The following is a 23,361-nucleotide window of genomic DNA, read 5'->3' as shown; positions in this document are numbered from 1 at the left end:
TGGATGACCAAAAATTTATCCAATGGCTGAATTTTAATAGAATTTTTAATGTGATGCCTACTGAAGGGAGCTCATTTGGATTTCCCCATATGATATTGAAGAGGATCGAGGCCCGACGGCATCGCCCACCACGGAGCCCAACAAGGGAAGGCAGTTACCGGCTCGGGAATTCCCAACCTTGGCACTTGCCATAATGCTAGCCGGAACCTATAAGCTGGGAGTCAACCGCGGGGACAGCGACCACCCTTAACGCCAAGCCGAAGGAGTGATCCCCTTCGCTTGATCATTAGCAGACTAACAACACGGGTTGATAGCTACCGGCCAATTGATAGACCGGGAACCACAGTGCACCGTACGTCTAATGGGTCGCCACGAACGGCCAACACGTGGGGTTTTTGGCTATCCATGAGAAGAAAGAAGCAAACACAGCGGCGACAGCTTCTCATGGAGAGCTCCCTCGCTTGCCATCGAGGGATGGAAGGATCAAGCAGACAATAAAAGGCGTAGGGGAGAATAAGCATGAAGGGAGTAAAGATCCCTGGGTACCTCGGGGTTGGAACGTCCATACTCACCTAAAGAAGGTGAACCCCTGAGGGGTTTTCAAAGCAAAAATAAAATACTTTTTATTTGAAGTATTTGATACAGAAGCATTAGATTTGTCTATGCACTTATTGAAAAATTGACATAATTTTTTCTTCCTTATATTCAATTCAAAATTATACTCAGTAAATAAGAATCATATAAGTTTTTTTTTAAAATTGTAATGTGAACTATTTTTTGATCAATCACAAAATTTAATAAATCTGAAATAATATAATGAACAATTTGTAATGCTGGTATATTTTGAAGAATTCAAAAAAAAAAATTATTCATCATACTAAATGCTAATAATATTCACAGCTACCTAAACTAACTAATTTGTATTTATGCATATTTGCATCTTCATTAAATTACAGCTTAACAACTTCAAGAATTGGGCAGAACATAATATTAAAGTATGCAAAATACTTTCAATTAGCACTATTCCTCATCATCAATAATAAGTCTAACAGTAGGCATAGATCACATGCAATCACAAAATACATAGCCAAATTTAATCTTAAAAAGTAAGCACTTTCAAAACATCTTTAGAAAAACATAAAAAATAATATTAAGATAAGACTATTGATAGTAGAATTAATTATATGTTACAATGAAATGAATTAAGCTGCATATTAACTAAGTAAATATCCAATTTTATAAAATAAAACATAAAATACCACCAATAAATGCTGAACAGTTTTCCTCAAAATTAAAACTAAATTGTTTTTTTTTAATGGAAGTTTGGTTTGAAAAATCTTATTAAAGCATTTTTATTGCATATCTAAAATTATTTCATTACACTACAGTTAATAATATTAAGTAAAAAACATTATGCTGCTATTTCATTAACATGTCAACTCTTTGAAACAAGAAGTTATGAACATAAATAAACAAAGCTTGGATATATATATTGTGCTTTTATCAAATACGTAAATAAAAATTTGTTTCTTTTTAGAAATTTTTTACAAACTGTTTCAGTTTCTATCTTAAGACTTCCTAGAAAATGTCATGACTCCCGTTTATTTCATTTTTTTTAACAGACACCGCTTTTCTAGGTAACAGTAACAAAATTTGCAGTAAAAGTTAACCAAATTTTTTTAATTTGAACTTCTATCAACATAATGACAACAGTTTGAAAAAAAAGCTCATTTTTCCCATGAAAGTGTAATGTGCTTGTGCAGGTTAAATTCCATTTTTATTTTGTGTGAAATAAATTGCTAGAAAATATGTTCAAAATATATTTTTAAAAACTGATAAAAAATAACTTAATTTAGAAAACTGGTATAATTAAAAAGATAACTTTTTTGAATTTTAAGAATGATAAATTTTCAAGTAATTTATAATTACTTAAAATTTTCAAAAAATCGCACAAGGTACACATTTTTCTCTTCCAAAGTATTGGCTTTAGATCAAGCAGTTCAGCCTGTAGAGAAGTGATTATCAACCTTTTTTTTTCGTCGTGGCACACTTTTAACGATTTCAAAATTTGGTGGCACAGACAGAAATTGTTTACTTACCTATAATACATTGTGTAAAATAGTTTAAGATAATAATTTTGAATGTAAAATAAAATAATATAATATGTACTAAAATGTTTATTAAGGGATTAATTACAAGGAAATAACAAGAATACTTTTAATGAGGAATTTGAACTTTATGTTTTTGATAGTTTCATTTATATATGGTCGTAAAAATGACAATGGTACTCTCATATCGTCTTCTACATTCAACAGTCTCGATCTTTTTTTCATTTTTATGTTGGTTAATACTGAAAATCCAAATTCACACAAATAACATGCAGAATATTGTAATAATATTTTCAAAGTTTTTTGACTATCATGGGATAATGGCCATAAATTATGGGATAACATTTCTAAAATGTGTGTGCCACAGCCCAATACTTAAGAATCACTGCTGCAGAGTATCAATACACACATGCAAACATATTTTTATTTATTATAAGAAAAATATACATAAAATTTAGTTTATTTTCGGAAATTTTTCCCAAACGTTTTCAGTTTGGAAAAGCTTTTAGTAAGAAAATTAAACAAACTCATTAGATTTTGTAAGTCGTGAAAGATTTCTGGCTTTCTGAACAAGTACATTAGTTTTTTTTTTAGTTCGTTTTCAGCTATTTACTTTTCTAAAAAAATTTATTTTCCTTCAAGACATCAAGAAATTAGATTCTATTTATGTCACTGGAGCTACTTTTAAACCATTTGCCCTGCAGAAAATATGGGATTTTTTTTTGAATGGGCTAAAGTTGATAATATCCTCAATTCTTTTGTAATGTTTATCGTGTGGATTCCACCCATTTTTATGTGATTGTAAATGCTACATTCTGAAACATGTTAATTCATTCAAATTTCTCAATTCAGATATTTTTTATCAATGATGAATCTTCTTTCATTATATACTTGTTCATGACAAATAATTTTCAAAACTCGACATAGTCTTGCAAATTCAATGCCTTCACATAAACAATTAAAAACTTGCCCAATCTCAGTTTTACAACATTAAAATTCATGAAATTGAGTAAAAATTATTTGAATATCATCAATACATTCTATGAAATAAATTTTTTGATCCATAAGAAAAGGATCAAACTCATCTTCATCCTTCCTGACGCAAGAATAACACAGAGAATGTCTTATCCCCCCCCATACACACACACTTTATAGTGTTCAATGCCAAAAGAATATTTATAAAATAAGCTACTGACAATCATGCTTGAAAAGCATGTATTTTTAATCAGATATTTCTTTTGTGGAATATAAAACTTTCAATATCCCACCCACCCTCCTAGACCGTGCCCACTTTATCAATTGCATGAACAGGGAGGCCAGTATTTCTGCTGTTTGAATATTACTGACATCTTCAGGATCTTTAAAGGAATTTCCCTGAAATAGTTTGATGTTTCTAATAATTTCAGAACGATGTCACATTATTTTATTCTTTAATTATTGTACAAAATTTTCTTAACTTTATTTGAAAAATTGTTCTACTTTTTAAATTAAAATCAATGTAAAATATAATTTAATTCTCAGAAAAAAAATACATCATTTTCACTAATTAAATTTTAGATAAGCTTCAATTATGTAAAACCCTTCTCTTTTTTAGCAAATATATTAACCAACACTAAAAGATATATATCCATCTAGACTAACTTTTAGACAACCAGGTATATTTCAGAACTATTTGTCAAATTTACTCATGAAAAATACAGCACATTTATATGCACATTCATGGAACACTTAAGACTGAATGATATGTTTGTTTCCAGTGGGATTTCTTATGGATCAAAAAATTTATTTCATAGAATGTATTGATGATATTCAAATAATTTTTACTCAATTTCATGAATTTTAATGTTGTAAAACTGAGATTGGGCAAGTTTTTAATTGTTTATGTAAAGGCATTGAATTTACAAGACTACGGCGAGTTTTGAAAATTATTTTCATTATTTGTCATGAACAAGTATATAACGAAAGAAGATTCATCATTGATAAAAAATATCTGAATTGAGAAATTTGAATGAATTAACATGTTTCAGAATGTAGCTTTTACAATCACATAAAATATGTTTGTTTCCAGTGGGATTTCCCCTATCCATACTATTTACCATCATGCCAATCAGAGCTGAACAATAATTTTACTAATAGAAAAAAATTCATTTACAAATACAAAATGAAATCTCTGCACCAAAATAAGAAAATTCACCAATGAAATCAAAATTACATTGACTTTTAGCTCAACAACTATAATAATAAAAATCACATGCATGTTGGCTCAGTGCTTAACCCATAAAATGGAGAAAAAAAAGTGGAAAAACTAATTTTTGTCAAATTTTTTTCTTTATTGCAAAAAGGGAGAGAGAGAGAGGTATGTTTAAGAGGTATAGGTTTAAAAAAAGATAGTATAAATGAATTTCGTAGATTTTTGTGGCAAAAGTTACATATGCATCAAACTGTAAATTACAAGATCCATGTGTACCCATAATGTATCAAATAAATTAATTTCTCATTTAATATTATTTTAAGATTATAGAGTATTTTGTTGAGTGTATGGGGATTTTTAAACAAATACAAAATTTAAAAAAATGTCAAAAGGATATGTTAGCAATAACATCCACAGTATCCATTCATATGAACAATTTGTAAACCATGTCCATAATATTTAAAAATAAACAAAAAAAAAAAAATGTTTTATGGAAATAATAGCAATAACATCCTATGCTTCATTATTCATGCTGCCAATATTGTTTCCTTCTATTTATGAAATAATATCAGCAAATGATCATGTTCTATAAAAATTACTGACCTATAAAAATTTTTCCCTAACTTTTCCTGACCTCTTGTAATTCTCAGACGATTCCCAATTGGCTGGCCATCCTGACGGAAACCACAAGAATTCAAATTTTTATTTTCAAAGTCCTACACATCAGTTTTTTTTTTTTTTCTTTTGTGCTTTACAGCATAGTAAAAAAAACCGAATGTGCATTTTGAGAGCTTTTAGAGCTACAACAAGTATATCAACCAACATTCATTTATATGAGTTATCCATTTATATACACGCAGATATATAGATAGATAAATGGTCAACTCTTTGGTGGATTTAGTTGATAAAGAAATAATTGATAAATAGATCGATAATTATTAATAATAAATAGTTGATAAAGATCTACACTTTAGACCCTATATCTCTGTGCTAAATTTTACGAATATAGCTCTTAGAGTTGTGAAGTTCTTGCACTCATTTCCAAATGAACAAATACATAAATGAAACTTCCTATAGTGAGATTTCATTCAAAATTTGATAGAAATATCTAAATATGGTATTAAAATACTGAATTTCATCCATCTAACTCATAGCATTTTTGAATTACCATGCTTATGGACAGAAACAGATTCCAAAATTTTGTTTTTCAGAGGACTGAATTATGAAGATGGTGCAAAATTTCAAGCTCGTATTTCTTTAAAATAATAAATATCTGTCTTTGAATACTTCATAAATGAGAAAGTAAAAAAGAAATTTCAAGCATGAGTAACAAGTAACTTAGGGTATCATGAACATTTTATTATCATGTGCGAATGGTGTTGTTTTGGTTTGAGGCTTCTGAAGCCACAAAATGCATGGGCAGAAAATTGACGATTTATTACTTCTGAGGTATCAATTTTTTTCTTTTAGGGTTGTTAAAAAATGATAAAGAAGGTTGTTTTCCTGACTGGCCAATAAAGGGCAGGTTCGTAAGAAGTTATCACCCGAAGGAAAAAAAAAAAAAAAAAGAATAAATGCAGAGAGGGAGGTATAGAAATTTATATCTATATTGTTGTGATTGTTTAAAACCCCTCTAAACTGATTTTTCATGAAATTTTTTTTAGAACTTAATTGATTTTGAGATGGTCTAAAACCATTGCTTTTCTAAATGTTGGTGATTGCGAAATATGAATCATGTGAGAACATGATGTTTTTCTGTTGGACTGATACCATGCAACTTGAAAATCTACAATTAAATTTGTAGAAATAAATTAAATATGCATTTCCTTAAATACTGTTAAAAATTTTTAACTTTTTTTTACACAAAAATTTCTATTATGAGTTTTCCTAATGCCCTCCTTTCTCTCTCTCTCTCTCTCACACACACACAACACCTTAATGTAATAAAGCACACAACAGCAAGCATTGAAGTCATAGTTAAATACTAATGCATGCAGTTTATATAATTTTCAGTACTATTTATTTGCATTTATAAAAAAAAATCTCAATAATGAGGATTTTTACTGAAAAAAAAATGGAAGTATAGAAAAGAAATATATAGATTCTATTTTGTATATTCTCATATTTTTATAATTCCCAGAAAACCTGAGAAAACTAACAAATTTTCTTTTTATTTGTCCCAAATTTTTGTTTGAAATTAAAAAAGCCTTGTCAAATTCAAAGAAGATGAATATCTAATTACGAAAAAAGCGACACTTTGCAACATAAGGATATTATAGAAATTTCTTGACCACCAAGATTTACTAAATAATACAAAGTATGTGAATATCATGAATACTTTTGATGAAAAATGCTTACTTTGTTTTCCTTATTCATAACTGCATTTTCTAAACATTTCATAAGTTGGTAGGTTTCTTTACGAGAAAAAATGATTTCTGAAGCCTCCAGCAAGGGTAAAGCATCAAGTAGCATAATAATTTGGAAACTGAAACAGAATAATGTTACTTTAGAAGAGTATTTAATTCTCATTCTCTCTTAGAAGAGTATTTAATTATTATTCATAAAATTATATTAATTATTCTAATTATACTACTTTATTTAGAACAAAAAATTACATAAAGTTTATTAAATCTTATATTATACAGTATTTCTGAATAATAACATATGAATCATAATTTGTTTTAATTGCAACTTATTTAATGAATTTTTTAAACAAATCAAAAAGTGACAAAAAATTTTGTTACATTTTAAAGGAAATCTGCTCCACCAATTTCATTTAAAATTAAATTGTATAATCAAAAAAACTATTCAGTTACAAAAAATTGGGGGAAAAAACTCTTTAAAATTGATTTATTTTTGGATTTTAATTGATTAAATGCTAAAAATAATTGAAACAAGAGCATCATGCTTTTCACAAAACATTTTCAAATATTTGATCAATCAACAGAATCTATTTGCATATAAAAAGCAATTATGCAAGAAGTAAATAACTTGCTAATTTTACAGAAAATTACTTGCTAATTTTACAGAAAATTACTTAAAAGGTAGAAAATACTTTAAATATAAATCAAATCAAGATTAGATGGGAAAGCTTGACATTTCTGAATTTAAATCAACAGATCATGAGAGTTTAACAATATACCACAGGATATCTCAAAGAAATGACACTTAAATAAGGGATGATCAATTATTAATCAGAATTATAGTAATAAAAAAATAAATTTCAAAAAATTATTTTTTTAAATAGGGATAACTGATCTCTCTCACAGTTCACATATACTAAAAGCTAAAGCATAATTTATAATTTGCATAAAATTTGGCAGTATTGAACTGAGAAATATTAATTTAACTTAATATAGCAAAATTATGTACTTTTCTTAACAAATCAGAGATACTCAAATTGGTCAGTAAATCAAATTTCCTGTTTTTAGCTCAAAGATACAATACTCAAAATATAATTAAACTTGCAGATATTTCAAACTGGCACAGAAGATAAAATTTCTTACCACAAAGGGTTCAAAAAGTTTCTAAAGTCATTTTGAAGTTCAATAATTAGAAAGATAAGAATAATTTTAGTGATTTGAAATAAAAAAATCTGGGAATTGCATGGTGGTATTATTAGTTTTATTCAGCTTAATAATTTCAGTTTCAGTTAAATTATTCTGTTTTTACATATAATTGATTCATATCATTAACATTAAAGATCTAGTAAGTATATGATATTTTTCAATTGTTTCAGCTATCAATGTCATAAAAATAATTTAGCAAACAATATTGCAAAATAGATAGAATAACATTAAAGCCTTTTTATAGCAAAGAATTCAATTTTATTTAAAATAAAAAATAACTTATGAAAAATAAAATATTCTGAATGAAATTTTGTATAACATTCAAGAAAAGACAGTTAAATAATCTCAAATGACTAAATTTCAATATTTAGCACGAATTGTAAATTTAAAAAGATATATATCTGCATATGGTTATTATGATCTATATTACAATGCAGTTTCAGAGTAACCGTGAAATTCTATAAAAATAAAATTGTAAATTATTTTCTCTTCTTTCAAACGAAAGAAATTTAAACATTTGTAAAGAATTGGTCGAAATTAGAATTATTACAATTTTAAACATAAAAATTCACTAATTTATTTAAACATTGAAAAATATTGTTATTACAAACTTGTAATTTTGCTTCCCATCACGAATAGTGTCATCATAAGAAAGACCGTTTTACATCACCCCCACTTCTGATACCAAAATATAACAAATGTAACAATATGTTTACAAAATTCAGCTCCAAAGTTCAAACTTGGCAGGTTTAATACATTGCTTGACAATTACTAAGGAACAGTTACATTTTTTGGAAAAATTAAGTATTGACAACGATTGAAGAAACGAAACTAAGTACATATTTAGTAGGAAGGATGTGCATTTATTATAGTGCAAAATGGTGCAGATATCGACACATCGAAGAATTAAAAACTTAAAAATAAAAAAATACTCCTTGGATGATTTCCAAACAGCCCCACAAAAATTGATCTTCAGGTCAGAATAGTGAAGACATGGGTACCTTAGTAAGATGTGTGATGACATCGGACACTAATGCATATTTTGTATCTGTTCTCCATGCTCTCCACTAAACTATCAAGGAGTTCTTGGGGGATATTGTCCCACTCCTCTCTCAGGTGATATTGAGTTCTTGCACTGTTCGGGGAGGGATGGTTCTTTTTGAAACACGTCTGCCAAGAGCATCCCAGGCATGCTCAATGGGATTTAGGTTGGGAGAGTAAGTAGGACATTTCATACGGACAATATTTTCACTTTGCAGTGTTTCCGATACCTCAACGCTTCTGTGTGGCTGCGCATTATTGTCCATAAACTAAAAGTTTGGACCTACAGCACTCCTAAAAAGACAAACATGATCCAGAATAACCTCTCTGCAATACCGTTGCGATGTAACACTTCCTCGCTTAATGATGTGAAGAGGTGTTCTTCCATTGTGCATGATGCCTGCCCACACCATCACGCCTGGGCCGTATCGATCACGTTCACTAACAAATTGTTGTGCATAACGTGTTCCACGCTCTGTCCACAGTAATTGGTGGCCAGAATCACTTGTCACACTGAAACGAGATTCGTCTGAGAACATCACTCTAGACCAATTTTGGATAAACCAATCAACATGTTCCTTACACCAGCATAATCTCTCACGACGATGGCGTGGTTGAAGCGGGATGCAACGAACAGGCTTCCGTGCATACAAACCAACTTGATTTAATCGCAGTGAGATGGTTCTTGCAGAAACATGCATACCGGTAGCGGTTGCAAGGTTTGCAGCTATCTGGCCAGGAGTTAAATTTCTGTTCCTTTTTGCCGCGAGGGCTACATAGCGATCCTCTAAAGGTGGGGTATTCCTGCCACAACACCGGCATGCTTTTGCAAAGCATTTCCACCCTCAGAGGCCTTCTTTAATCACGATATGACACTCTTTGATATACCCTTTGCAGCGCTACAGTGGCGACACTTTGACCTGCTTTCAGTCGTCCAACTGCTCGTCCACGATTGTAGGCACTCAAATGATGTCTTGCTGATATTTTGCTCTTAATTATTGCAAGAACCAAACAGAATTTCAGAGAAAAAACTTTTATAACATCCTGCACTACTTTGGATCATACATTAAACAGCAAGAATTTTCGTATGAATCATTAGCTTATATACAATATCTTTTATACAGATAACGAGTCCTGCTCTCCCGCGCCCTCTCAACTTGAATTTACTTTTATTGGTCAGCTGTCTGAGATGCAATTTTGCATAAATCACTTGGTCCTTAGCAATTGTCAAGCAGTGTACATTTTCTTTTAAGCAGCAGTTCAAACATATTTTTAAATCATTAAAAAAAAAAAAAAAGCATAACTATCAATATATTATGCATCAAATTTAGGTAAAGAAAAATCTGACACAAACAAAACATTCATTTTAACTTAAAAAATTACATATTTTAAATTTTAACTCTCTAAATTTTAGTTACAACATTATTTCCAACAATTTCTTGTAGCAAATGGTATCAAACAATATATCTGGTAAAATCATTTTGTATTAATACCAAAGATAAAACTAATAATAATAAAATGAGTTAATTAAGATAGAAGTAAATTAATACTTTGTTGGTGCTAGACCAGAGGCAATTAATGATATTAGCAGCGAAGCAGCAATTTTCCAATCTCCTTCACTGTATAATTTGTGAAATTCGCAATATTTTCCTGAAAAACAAAACAATCAAAGAAGCAAGAAATAATTACCTGAATAACTAAAAAAAAAAATTTTAAAAAAGCAAAATCCTTTAAACAAATTAGCACATGTTCAACGATTATCTACATATTCAGAATAACTGACAAAACCAGACGGGTTTCCCAGGCATTAACACTATAAGACTATTCATTTATTTATTTGCCAATTTTCATATGAAAACTGATGATATCTGGAAACAACATCCAGGATATTCTGCTTACCACTGCTGTCTATTATCGTGAGAAATTCCAATAATACTGTACATTCTGTGTGTGTGTGGGGGGGGGGGGACAACCACAGAATATCCCAATAACAACTAAAAAAAATATCTAAAGCACCGATTTTGCTATATTTTAAATTTTATATGAAAGATCATGACTCTTAAATACATTAAAAAAGTTGCCTTTCAATAAATATTGCAAAATAAAACTTCGCCAGAGCCCCCAACAACAAAAATTTTGCCACATTACAAGCATAAGTAACTAATCATAAAGCTCAATCATTATTATGAAGTCATAATTTTAAATAATCATACTTTTTTTTTCTTTTGTTTTAAAAATATATATTTCACCAAAGTTGGGTAACATGATTATATTATTATCATCAAAATAGTTGCTAAGGCAACTAATATTAATAAGATTAATTTAATCATGTCAATTAACTTTCAAGAATGATATTTAATCATAAAAAAGTATAATTATAATAATATAAATGAAAGTAACCAAAAGTGTTCTTTTATACTATACTTGCTAAATAAACATTCCGATTGGTTAGCACTACTTCAGAATAGTGAAATAATACAAATTTATAGCTGAGGGCTTGGTCCAAGTTTCGGTTTAATCTTTTGGAATGTATAGGCAAGGGGTAGATGACATATCTATGAGTCATAAGCAAGCAGATGCAATAAAAATTTTTGAAATTTGATCTAGAGGTTGTGGAATTTTCACACAGAAAAATTACAGTGAAGACATGCTTTTAGGATTTCCCTAAAAAAAATGGACGGCGGATGAGGCTATCGCTATCTAGAAATCATTACACCTAGGGAAAAAAACAAAACAAAAAAAGGCAAAATAAGATTAGTGATTGAGGTTAGGTGATGGCTTCTTATATTTTCCTATTTATTTTCATATATAGATAGAAATCTCAAAACTACACTCATTACAAAATTGTTGAAAAACCAAACAACTTTAAATAATTTTAATATTGATTAATTTCACTATTGTGAAATTACCTTTGGTTAAATTATTTGATGATTTACCTTTCAAAGAATTAAAAAAAATTTTAAAAACCCTAAGAAATAAATTACTAATTTAAATCACGATGCAATGTTTTCAACTTTGTTTCTTGAACTACAAAGATTTGGATTGAGCATTCATTGTAAACCAAATGTTTGCTTCAATTTTATTCTATAACATGGTAAACAATTTCTGTTTACCATGTTATTCTACTGAATTAATTAATTACAATGTAAGAAATTAAGTAAGAACAGAAATTCAATGCAATTCAATGCTTAACAGCAAATAGTGGCACTTTTTCTTTCTGTTGATTTGAATATATTACATAATGTTCAGTAGAATTTACAGACTTCTGATATGCAATCTTTATATCTCACTCCTCCAGCTCATAACAAAGCAGGTATTAAAGGCTTGATATTTTAGTACATCAATTTATTTATATCAGAAGACCCAATACAAACAGCTGACATAAAAATGTTTCTTTTATAAATGTTGAAAATTAGAAGAAATTGAAAAATTAATGCATTAATTAATTATAGCAAATGTTTTAAAATTATTATCTTAGTAAGTTTTGCAACAATGATTAAAAAAAAGATTTAATTACCAACAAATGTAAGTTTATCACTGACAAGCATACAAGAACCCATATTTTTAAAAATCTCAAGGCCCTCTACTTTTTGATGTTTGGTATAGTCCTTCAGCCATCTGTAAAAAAGATGATATTTTAGTTAAATATCTAGTTTTAATTTTTCTAAAAAGAAATAAGTAAACTAACAAATCAAAATCTTAGTAATTTTTCTCACCAAAGATTTTTTTTTAAATTTACAAATTTTACTCTAGAGAATTAGGTCACACAACAAAACTAGAAAATCAAGTCATATACAATGAAACAAAATCAATTACAAGTAAGAATATTTTAAATAATTCTACAGTATTAGCTTTAAATAAATTTCCTTAGAACTAAAGTACAATCATAAATAGTAATATGTTATATAATATAATAACTTTAAAAATAGTAATATGTAATATAATATAATACTGTTACAAATATATGTTAAGTATTATGACTTTTCAACTACACTCATATGAGAAAAACTTTAAAAATAGTAATATGTTAAAATATTAATAATATTTAAATCTCTAATGCAAATGCAGATGGATTGATTCTAATCTACATTTAAAGGTAATATATATACATACACATACATAAATTTAAATTCTCTTTACTTCTCAATTCAAATAAAATAAATAAATTGACTAATTTAATAGAAAGCCATTTTTTAAAAATTTATTTACTATCTCATTTTTGTTTGACTCAATATAGTGTTCAGCAAATCATGTCAAAATATCTCAAATTCAAAGCTCTACACTGAAACTACAATGTAGAGTTTCGAATTTGGAATATTTTCTTTTCAAGCAGTCTATGAAATTTCAAGACATACACATAAATCACAGATTTAGATCCTTACAGACCATAAAACAATATACCGAATTTCATTGATATAATTTAAATTACAGTTTATGAATTATATCAAGGCATTTTGAACATAGATTTTCTTTAAAAGACAGACATGCGATTTTGTACCAAATTCAATAATTCAAATAAGTAAGTTAAAATTAGCCCATATTTCATTAATCTAACTAATTAATATCTTAATCTAACTAATTAATATCTAAAATAGTTTTTATAAAAAAGATGCTTAAAGAAATGAAAATCATAATGTAGCTATCTTATTATTGTTATGCAATAATTTTTCATTTTGCTTATAAAGAGAATGTTACTCCCCAAAATATGACTATATAAAATTGCAAATAAATTTGTTTGAACTTCACACAATTCCACATTTCTTGATGGTTTCAAATGAATTTTAGTACATATGTTCCTTAGCACCTTAATGTGCTATTAAAGTTTCTGTGACTCTCTAAAAGAAGGGAAATAGGGTTTGAAAGATTTTATGTGTTTCTGCTGTAATTTATAAACAAATTATTTATTTAAAAAAAAAAAAAAACATGATCTGAAAATTAAAAAATTAGCTTTACAGCGGCAAAAAAATTTCATTTCTAAATGGCTATTTCTCTAATTTTAATCATTTTTAAAAATTAATTTTACACACATTTTATAATAATTATATAAATTGTTAAGTAGTACCTTTTGATTGTTCTAAAAACTATCTTTTGAAATTGCTGAAATTTATTTAACTGTTTAATTTTGTCTCATATTTTATCAATTTTAAAGCAATTATTTGCATACCATAAATCTTTTTTTTTTTCTCTTCTTTTTTACGGTTTTTAGTTTGAGTTTCTTCATAAAATTTCATTTAAAAATAAACAACACAATTAAAACATGTTAAAATAATGTTTATTTATATGCATGTTGGTATCCTAATACTCACACAATACCTTACTCAATGAAAATTATTCACTTCCAGATTATCAAAATTTTGTAGCTGGTAGAATTCTGTTTTAGTAGCAGCTAATATTAAAATTTGTTATTACTACAATCAAACATTTTTTGTTACAATACTTCTTTTATCCTATTCATCTTATAAATTCCATCATTATAGTCAAATCTTGAGCAACCCTTCAAGCCACTGAAAAAAATTACTATTACGGCTACACAATTATTTTGCCTTTTAAAAGCCTTGAAAAGTTTATATTTCAGATCACTGAGAATTATACATAGAATAACTAAAAAATATTAATTAGAGCAAACCAAGCATAGAATAACTAAAAAATATTAGCTAAGAAATCATACTGACTTGCACAAAAATGGTAAAATGGATTCTTTCACAAAAATGATAAAAGAGTAAATACTTTCTATAATGGTCAAAAAACAGTGTTACCCATACTTTGAAGGCATTATCATACATTAATATAAAATCTTACTTCAAAATATGTACCAAATTTATGAAAGTATCAAGTACCAAAAAATTCTAGAGAATATTCTTCACCTTTTATCTCTTTTCTTTATAGCTTAAAAATAACAGAAGAAACATAATAACAACAAATGAAATTACCTAGAATGGCTTTTCAGGCTGACTACAAAAACTGTGGAAAAAAACCCCCTCATCAAACTTACATTTTCCTTCTTAATGGCTATTAATTATATAAGTTGCCTGGCTTTCTCCCTACTCAGAATCACAGTATACATACAATATATATTATCAAAAACATTTGCCAGTTAATTATTAGTGTAACAATATATTTTCTATGAAATTTAATTTTTAAATAATGAATGAACATCCTAGAAAACCTATTCAAACAGTATATTATTTCTCATATGTAAAATATCCTCCAATTTGCTTCTTAAATTGCATAAGATTCTAAGAAACATTAAAACTACTCTTAGCAACACAAGTTAAAATATTTAATCAGTAAGAATTATTCTGATCTTTTCTAAAAACTTAAAATTTTTTAAATAACTAATTAATGCTTTTTGGACAAATACCAGAATAAAATATTACAGCATAAAAACTAAAATAGTATAATTATTAGTATTTAATATGTATTTTAACAAGAATCCAGACACACACATACACACATAAAAAGGCAGCTAAGACTTTATTTCAAACTCCTTTTCTTTAATCCTTTCAGGGGAGGGTCATTAAAATTGTTGAAATGTGGTGAAAAAAAAATCCAATCAATGCGATTAACAGGTTATAAATACATAGATTTTGCAATCTAATCATAGGGGTGGTGTCCACGTTTGTGGACATCACCCATCTAGAGCAATCTCTGTGTAAGAAAATCTTTAAAAATAATTGTGCAAAGTTCTTATGATAATAGAAGTAATTATGAATATTTTAAGTTAATAAATATTTTTATTTATGTTTTATTCAATTTGAAACATTTGAAATATTAAAAATACAATTTAAGACATATTCATTACAAAATTTCTAAATTATATCTTATACAAATAAATAGCAAAAAATAGAAATCATTACAATTTAATACAAAATATCAATTAAAAATAAGAACTACCTAACTAAAATGCTAAAAATATATACTCCCAATTAAATTTAAATTGATAAATATTAAATAGAAAGCAAACACATTAAGAGCTACTGATAATTTGGCATGAAATCTTTCAGAAGATGTAGGAGTGTCTTTTTGTCTAACAGACAATGGCACATTGCTTTGCACATTGTTCGTGCTTTATGCACATTGTTTTGGAACTGCATAAAGCATATTTTCGAGGGGAGCACTTGATGGATATGTGCATGTTTTTAATCTAGTTTCTTCTAGCACAGACAGTTTGTTTCTTTTTTACTGTCACTGATGGCAAAGAGATACTATGCCATTTCAAAAGTGAAGTTTCCTCCCCCATCAAATTTGAAATGAATTGTATTCTAAACTCCTTCAGCATGAATTTCCTCCTCATCAGAATCAGCAAGGATAGAAGGAAGAACATCATCGGCTTCTCCCAAATCTGCTACAGATAATGCTTCATCTGAAAACCTATCCAAAGAAGCTACTGAATAATCATCTGAAGGAAGCTCATTAAAAACTATCAGAGTTTCATCTACACTGCAATATTCTTTTCGGCATTTTTTTCACAATTTTCAAATGCAGAATACAACAATAATAATTACAAAAAAAAAAAAAAAATAATAATAATAAGGCTATATAAACGTAGATATTTACAGAAAAAAAGAAATTGTCTGGAACGAAATGCAAATCTGAAATATTTTCTGCCTTCAAAGATGGGTGGACTTTCTCTGAAAACAATACCCCCCCCCCCCGAACACTAAATCTGCATCACAGCTTTCTTGGAAAAAAAATCAAAATATAGCTTTCCCATGGATATGAGAGGTGGCGAAACAAAAGATAAGTGAACAAAGAAAACAGATGTCCAAGACAAGTGGTGTCCTCAAATGAGAGCACCAAGAAATCAACCACTTTCGTTTGCTCTTAAACTAATTTGAAGCTTCAAAAGAATTATGATTTAAAATCTCATGGATATTGTAAGATAGTGAGTGACTGATTTTGAAATTTTAATTCTTAAGAACTCAACAACAACAAAAAAAAATCCCACATTTTAGTAGGAAAAAAAAAATCAAGGCATTTTTTAATATAGAATTAATAATAATAAAAAGCAATTTAAAATTGCCCAGGCTGTCACCTATTCATTAGAAAAGAAACCAATTGCACTTTCCCAACAATTTTTAAGTTTTAAAATCAATAGTATTAATTTTTTTAAATTGGTGCCCTCTTTTGCGACCCTCCCCTGAAAAGGTTAACAAATCATAAAATATTCATTGCTCCAACCAAAAACATATGCTTTCATAAATGAATATGTTTATTTATTTATCTTTATTATTACAAATAATGTTATTTATATAATAACCAGTATTTTATGCAATAACTTTATGCATTAAATAAGCTACTAACCTTTATGTTCAACTCAAATTACAACTAACTACTGTCTACCTATTACATTTAAAATGAAATAATAATAATAATAAATTATTAATTTCAAAATTGAAATATCAATTATTAAAAAATACTTGGCTCTGCTCCTAACAATCAATTTTATTTAAGCTTGTTTTGCAGAACTCTAAGATAATATATTTTTGTTTTGCTTCTACAGCAATCTTAGTTACTTTACAATTTTAAAGCATTTGAATTTTCACAATATTTCAAATAATCAATTATATCGATTATTATTGAAAAGTTTTAACATATATTTTTTTATGATTTCTATGGAAGAAACCTTTAAGCATTTGAGCCAGAATCTTTAAGGTACCTTTTCCTGCTACAATTAATATTTTAAGTTAATCTAGTTTCTCCTAAGGCCAATTATATATAACCAGATTCTAACCTGATTCCAGGTAAGGACAAACTCAAAATCTTACATGTATATGCCCCACACTGACATTAAAATTGTTAATTATCTTAATTCATTAGAGTAGTAACTTATCAGAGTAGAGATTAAAAAGGCTTACAGATTGAATATAAAAATTCTATGATTTAGAAGTATATGTATTTTACTTTTTCTTACATACATATAGAACAAATAGATTCAGACAAAGTAACATACACAATCTAGCAAAATTATAAAACTTACCACACTTTTACTATAAAACTATAAAAATAATTAACTTTTTTTTAATGTAAGCTTTTGACATACCTGTCAGCTATTTCATCAGCAAAACGTACATCCTGGAAAATTTTAAAAAATATATATATAGATACCATTTTATATAAACAGTATAAATAAATATCTTGAACTGAAATATTTAGAAACTATATACAGAACAGAAATGCACAGAAACAGTTAACATTATATCATAAATTGACAATTTTTACATCATGTTTTTTTAATCCTTTAATCATTAAACTGGCATTATAACTCTATTTTCCATCAATTTTTTTTTTTTTAATTTTTAATCCAATTTCTCAAAACATTAATTCATTCTTCTCTTACTTATTTCATTTTTAAATTCTAAATCTGAAATAAGAAGAGAGCACCCTCTATTAAAAAACATTGAGAAAACCATTGTAATAAAAATCATACATATAAAAATGTTTATGCATAGTTTTTGAAAGTAAATTAACAAAAACAGTTGAATGAGAGAAGTCATTCAAATTTAAAAATGAAATAAATAAATATTTTTGACAAGGTGGCTATGATAAATACAATTGCTAGAAAAACTTATTTTATTATTATTATTAAATTTATCTTTACTTACCTTAGAGTACATCACCCAAGTTAGTGCTGTACCAAGTTTTCCATTAGATAATGCTCTAGAAGCCATTACATTTGAAACAGTTTTAACTATAAGAAAAACTCAAGCTTTTAATAACTTTAAAATACAAATTTCAGTAATATATATATATTTCAAAATGCTGAATCTAAACAATACTGTTAAAAAAATTGAGTAAAAATTTTCTGAACAAATTAGAAATAAATAAGACACCTAAAAGGAAAACAAGAGGAAAAAATTACAAAGTTTATATATATATATATATAAAATTAAACTGCATTATAAATTTGCCAAAAGTACAGAACAGCATAATATAATCTTGAGATATAATAATAGAAAGTGCAATTGCAAATGTGTATAGAATAGACCTTTAGAAACATCATTTTGAAATTTGGCAAGGGTATAATTTGGAAAATTGTTAGGAAGAACATATAATGATAGTATGTTTGAAAGACATTTTAAAAGATAAAAATATAGTGTTTGCTTTATCAAATCTAGTAATATACAATAAAATGAGACTGCTTAAAAAAAAGCATTGAAGTGTTAAAAAAAAAAAACAATTCTGGAAAACTATTTTGAGAATTAAGGGAAAAAAATCATCTACAGAAATTAATCAAAATAATATATCAGCCATAAAATTTAAAATTAAATAAATAATCATTTTACATAACATTCACATGGAAAAATAATCATTTCACAAAGAACATCTATTTCTATCACAATTTTCATTACCTAAATTATCTAAATTTCTCTTCTTTGCCAAATAAATAATTTTCCTTGCTTCAACTTCCGTCTTTATAGGTATTCTTTCTAAATATAATTCCAACAGTTCACTGCGAAAAAAAAAATTAAATACATGAAAATTAAAAAAGACTGCCAAAACAGAATACAACTAAATGATTGTACTAATGATAACTTATGATTATACTAATGATACTTGTGCTGTAGTTTTGAAAAAAATGTAGCCAGGATAAAAAGCAATAACTCATTTACTTTAAATTTGAAACAATTCAAGAAGTTTTGATTGTAATTTTCAAATATTATTATTATAAAAGCCTAAGCCATGACTATTATAGAGAAACACAAGGAAGCTTTGCTATCATAAAGATAAAAGAAAGAAAGAGTGCAAAAGAGGAAGCTAGTGATGCTTTTACAGCTCATAAAGGGGACTCGCCAATTTGAAAGTGAGCTTAGAAAGCAGTTTAAAACACTTAAAAGATAGTGTGTAGTGAGAAACTGCTGCAAAAATTAAGTACTTTAAGCACCTTAGAATATGCAGGGGTGTTTGTGGGACCCCAAAAAATCCCCTGAAACTTTTAGGGACTTACTACCGACATTTTAGAGTTTCGAGAAGGGGGGGGGGGGAGAAATGAAAAATTACAATTATGAAGTATTGAATGACCTAATTATAAAAGTTCAATAAATTACTTTTTTTGCAAAATTAATAACCATTAATTTTGCAAAATTAAGACCTTTGAACCCAGGTCACGTGATCGCACATCTGGTTGACCGAAGTCTCTCCCTTTTTTTTCTGCCGCGCTTACTTGCCGAAAAGAATCCAGAAGAGAATGTCCGAGAACCGGGGGAATGAGTCATAACTCGCAATAAGGAAAGAACAAAAAAGAAGTTTTTTCCCCCTTTTCACGCATTATCACTGCCTTTGGAGAAAGAAAGGAAAAGTTTTCACCACACACACTGACCTTGCGTTTTCTGCTTTCAAAGCAAACAAAATTACCCAGATCAAATAAATAATTCATTATTATTCCTACTTCCTTTTGAACGACGATCCCCGGAATTTCCGGGTATCGAAGTTCAAAATCCCCGGAATTCCGGGGTTTCCCCGGAGCACAAACACCCCTGAATATGTAAAGCTGCATATTTTCTAAGCATATGATATTTTCTGTTTTATCATAAAACATAGATTCTATTGATTTTTTTAAAAATTAATTTTAAATGTGTATTCTTTAAATGTTAATATTTATTTCTGTATTTGTGCAATATTTGCACAACATATTCTATTGTAAAACAAATGGTGTCTTTTTGGTTTTTGACAAAAACAAAACAGATTATAAAAATGAAAATCCATCTATACCAAAAAAATTAAATAAACTTTTATAAGATTAATGATACAAAATTTGCAATTTTTTAATATTTCTGAATATTAACAAACTGCCACTTTATTTAGATGGATACATTATTTCTGAAAATGACAACTTTGATGTTGAAGCATAGCACGATCAAACATATTGCATTCAATTTTTACAACAACTAATAAGGTTGACAAATCTGGGATGGAGATTGTAAATTTCCTCCTGTACTAACTTGCTATATTCAGAAAAGTTAGTTGCATAGTTAGTTAGTTTAGTTCATAATCATTCAGGAATGGTTATCACCAGAAAAATGGCAAAAATGCCAAGAAATTGATGATAATACAATGCCATATTCTAAATGAATTTCTTAAATCATTTTTAATAGAAATGAATAGCTGCATTCAGAAATGGTCAAACTATACAAAAACTGTCTCTTTACTTCTTACTTCTGAAGTTCAGTAAAGACCTTTTTTGGAACGTTTTTGCATTCTGACAATTTAATAAAAAAATTCTAATTTTAGCTTTAAAAAAATTGCATTCATATATTTTGCAAAGAAATAAAAATGCTTTAACAATCTTGATTCCATAAATAATTCATGAAATAAAAAAAAGAGTCAGTTTTGTATGAAAATAACAAGTATTCGTTTAACCCTTTCTAGGGCCGTGGGAAGTATGCTTCCCACCAAATTTATCAATTTTTGTATGAAATTATGTAGGTTGGCATAAGTTCTGACAAATTTTTTTAGTAAGTCAGAAACTTAGATGCTTCAGTTCTTTATCTCAGCCAAAATGATGTGTCTTGATTTATTACTTAATTATTAATTAACCAAATTAATTTCATCTAATAAGCTAAATGAATCCCTTTTCTTATTCTAATTTCAAGCCTAAAAATATTTTAACATAATCTGACTAGGAAAAAATGGCCCTTTAAAGGGTTAAGAAATTTTTTAAAGTATTTTTTGATGCCAGCACAAGACAATATATTACATTGTTTCAAAATTTAACAAGATAAAAATTTTGAATATAAAATTGAATAAAATCCTTAAATGAACTGCTTGAAAATTATAATTACGTTTAAATGAAAGCAAAGAAAGCATCTTTTCTTTTATCACGATTTTAACAACAGTAAAATAATGCGATTCAATGAATCAAGTAACCAATGATATTGCTCTGTATTTCATTATAATAAAAATTATTCATATAAATTATGTCCAAAACTATTTCTTTAAAAAGTACTAAAACTGAAAAATGCATTCATTCTAGCAAAATTGGAATAATAAAAAAGTTTTTTAAAAAAAAACTCTTAAAATAATGTAAAATTAATTTTGCTGTAATGATTTTAGAGCAAAAACGAGTTAAAATTCAGGTTTTATTTTTTTAAATTAAATTTCTAAATATCCATTCTTAGTGAGCCTCTAATATTCAAGAATAACTTTCTAAATTTCATGTTCTTAACTAATGGTTTATACTGTGCATTAGGGTAGAACAAAAAAAAAATCAATTTTTGATTTTTAATTTGTAATAGAGTGGAAAAGTTGCTTTTTGGTGTAGATAAAATAAATCATAAATATGAAAAATATTGGAGTAGGCCTTGAAGTGCCGCAAGAACGCATAAATAAAGCTGCAAGTTTCATAAAAAGACACCTTTTGCAACTTTTTATGGATTTTTGCATGCCTCAGTTTTGAAATAAAAAGCTTTAAATAGGCTTTGTCGTATGGATAAAAGTATAAAAACAGTTTTACTATTGCACTGAGTCGCCGCTGGAGTGGTTGTTATTGAGATAAGGTGGAGATTTGTACGCGCTTAAAAAAAAAAGACAAAAAAAGGAGCAATGGCCAGACAGATTTCTAATTATATTCCAAATACAATTCAGAAACTATTTATTGAATAAGACTTAATATTTAAATTTTCCTGCAAGTATAAGTTCGAATTTTTGCTTATTTAAGAATCAACTCCAGATGCCATGGCAAGTCAGGCTATCTGTGGTTACTTATGTTTCAGGGCATACAGTATTTTTCACATGACATAAATAATAACTATTTTCTTTACTTCCACTTTCATATAGAAATTAACTGACAGAGATATGTTTAAGAATTTAATGTCCACTTACAGATTATTCAGTCCTTGAATAAATGGAAATTATAAAATTGCAAAGAAAACAATCTGATATTAAAGCATTTGAAGACATGCAACTATTACATAATTCCCAGATTCCTCTAAATAGGTACCATTATGGTCAAAATAAATTATTTGATACATTTTACATAATACATCTTACAGTTAAAAATGTTTTCAATTATGTGAACTTGATGCAATATAATCACACTGTTATAGTTAATATACATATATATGTTTGCACAATTTCTGAAAGTTTAAGCACTGAGATAGAAAAGTTCGACTTACCGATTACAATCACAATAGTCAAGGTAATCAGCCCCTACTTGCCATAAACTGGAAAATAGAGCATAATTGTATTGGTCAGGATTTCCATTGGAAATTTTTTAAATAGTAACTTAAATAACACATAAAATTCAGTTTAAACATCACATAATTAATTTAAACTCAAAGTACAGATCAAAATTTAGTATTTATCTCTCTCTCTATATATATATATATGTGTGTGTGTGTGTGTGTGTGTGTGTGTGTAAAATCTTTATGGTTTAGGTAGAATTCTGGTTCGAAGCAGTGAAGAGGCTTTGTATTTTTAATTTCGTTTTATTCTATTCCAAGTGGAAGGCATG

The 23,361-nt window shown here is 27.7% G+C and overlaps 1 protein-coding gene across 1 annotated transcript in view; it reads right to left on the bottom strand.

Moving 5' to 3' along the window:
• LOC129965910 (nuclear pore complex protein Nup85-like) overlaps window positions 1-23,361 on the bottom strand; it is a 58,718-nt gene that overhangs the window by 5,747 nt on the left and 29,610 nt on the right. The window contains exons 16-22 of the mRNA XM_056080188.1: window positions 23,024-23,071; window positions 19,262-19,362; window positions 18,515-18,600; window positions 17,953-17,984; window positions 12,427-12,527; window positions 10,460-10,559; window positions 6,658-6,784 (exon numbers count right to left, since the gene is read on the bottom strand). Coding sequence (XP_055936163.1) covers window positions 6,658-6,784; window positions 10,460-10,559; window positions 12,427-12,527; window positions 17,953-17,984; window positions 18,515-18,600; window positions 19,262-19,362; window positions 23,024-23,071 — 595 coding nt within the window. The remainder of the gene's footprint in view (window positions 1-6,657; window positions 6,785-10,459; window positions 10,560-12,426; window positions 12,528-17,952; window positions 17,985-18,514; window positions 18,601-19,261; window positions 19,363-23,023; window positions 23,072-23,361) is intronic.

This window comes from Argiope bruennichi, chromosome 4 (assembly GCF_947563725.1).
Source record: "Argiope bruennichi chromosome 4, qqArgBrue1.1, whole genome shotgun sequence".
Lineage (NCBI taxonomy): Eukaryota > Metazoa > Arthropoda > Arachnida > Araneae > Araneidae > Argiope > Argiope bruennichi.
The sequence above is the reverse complement of the archived record's forward strand: the minus strand, read 5'-3'. Positions and strand labels throughout refer to the sequence as shown.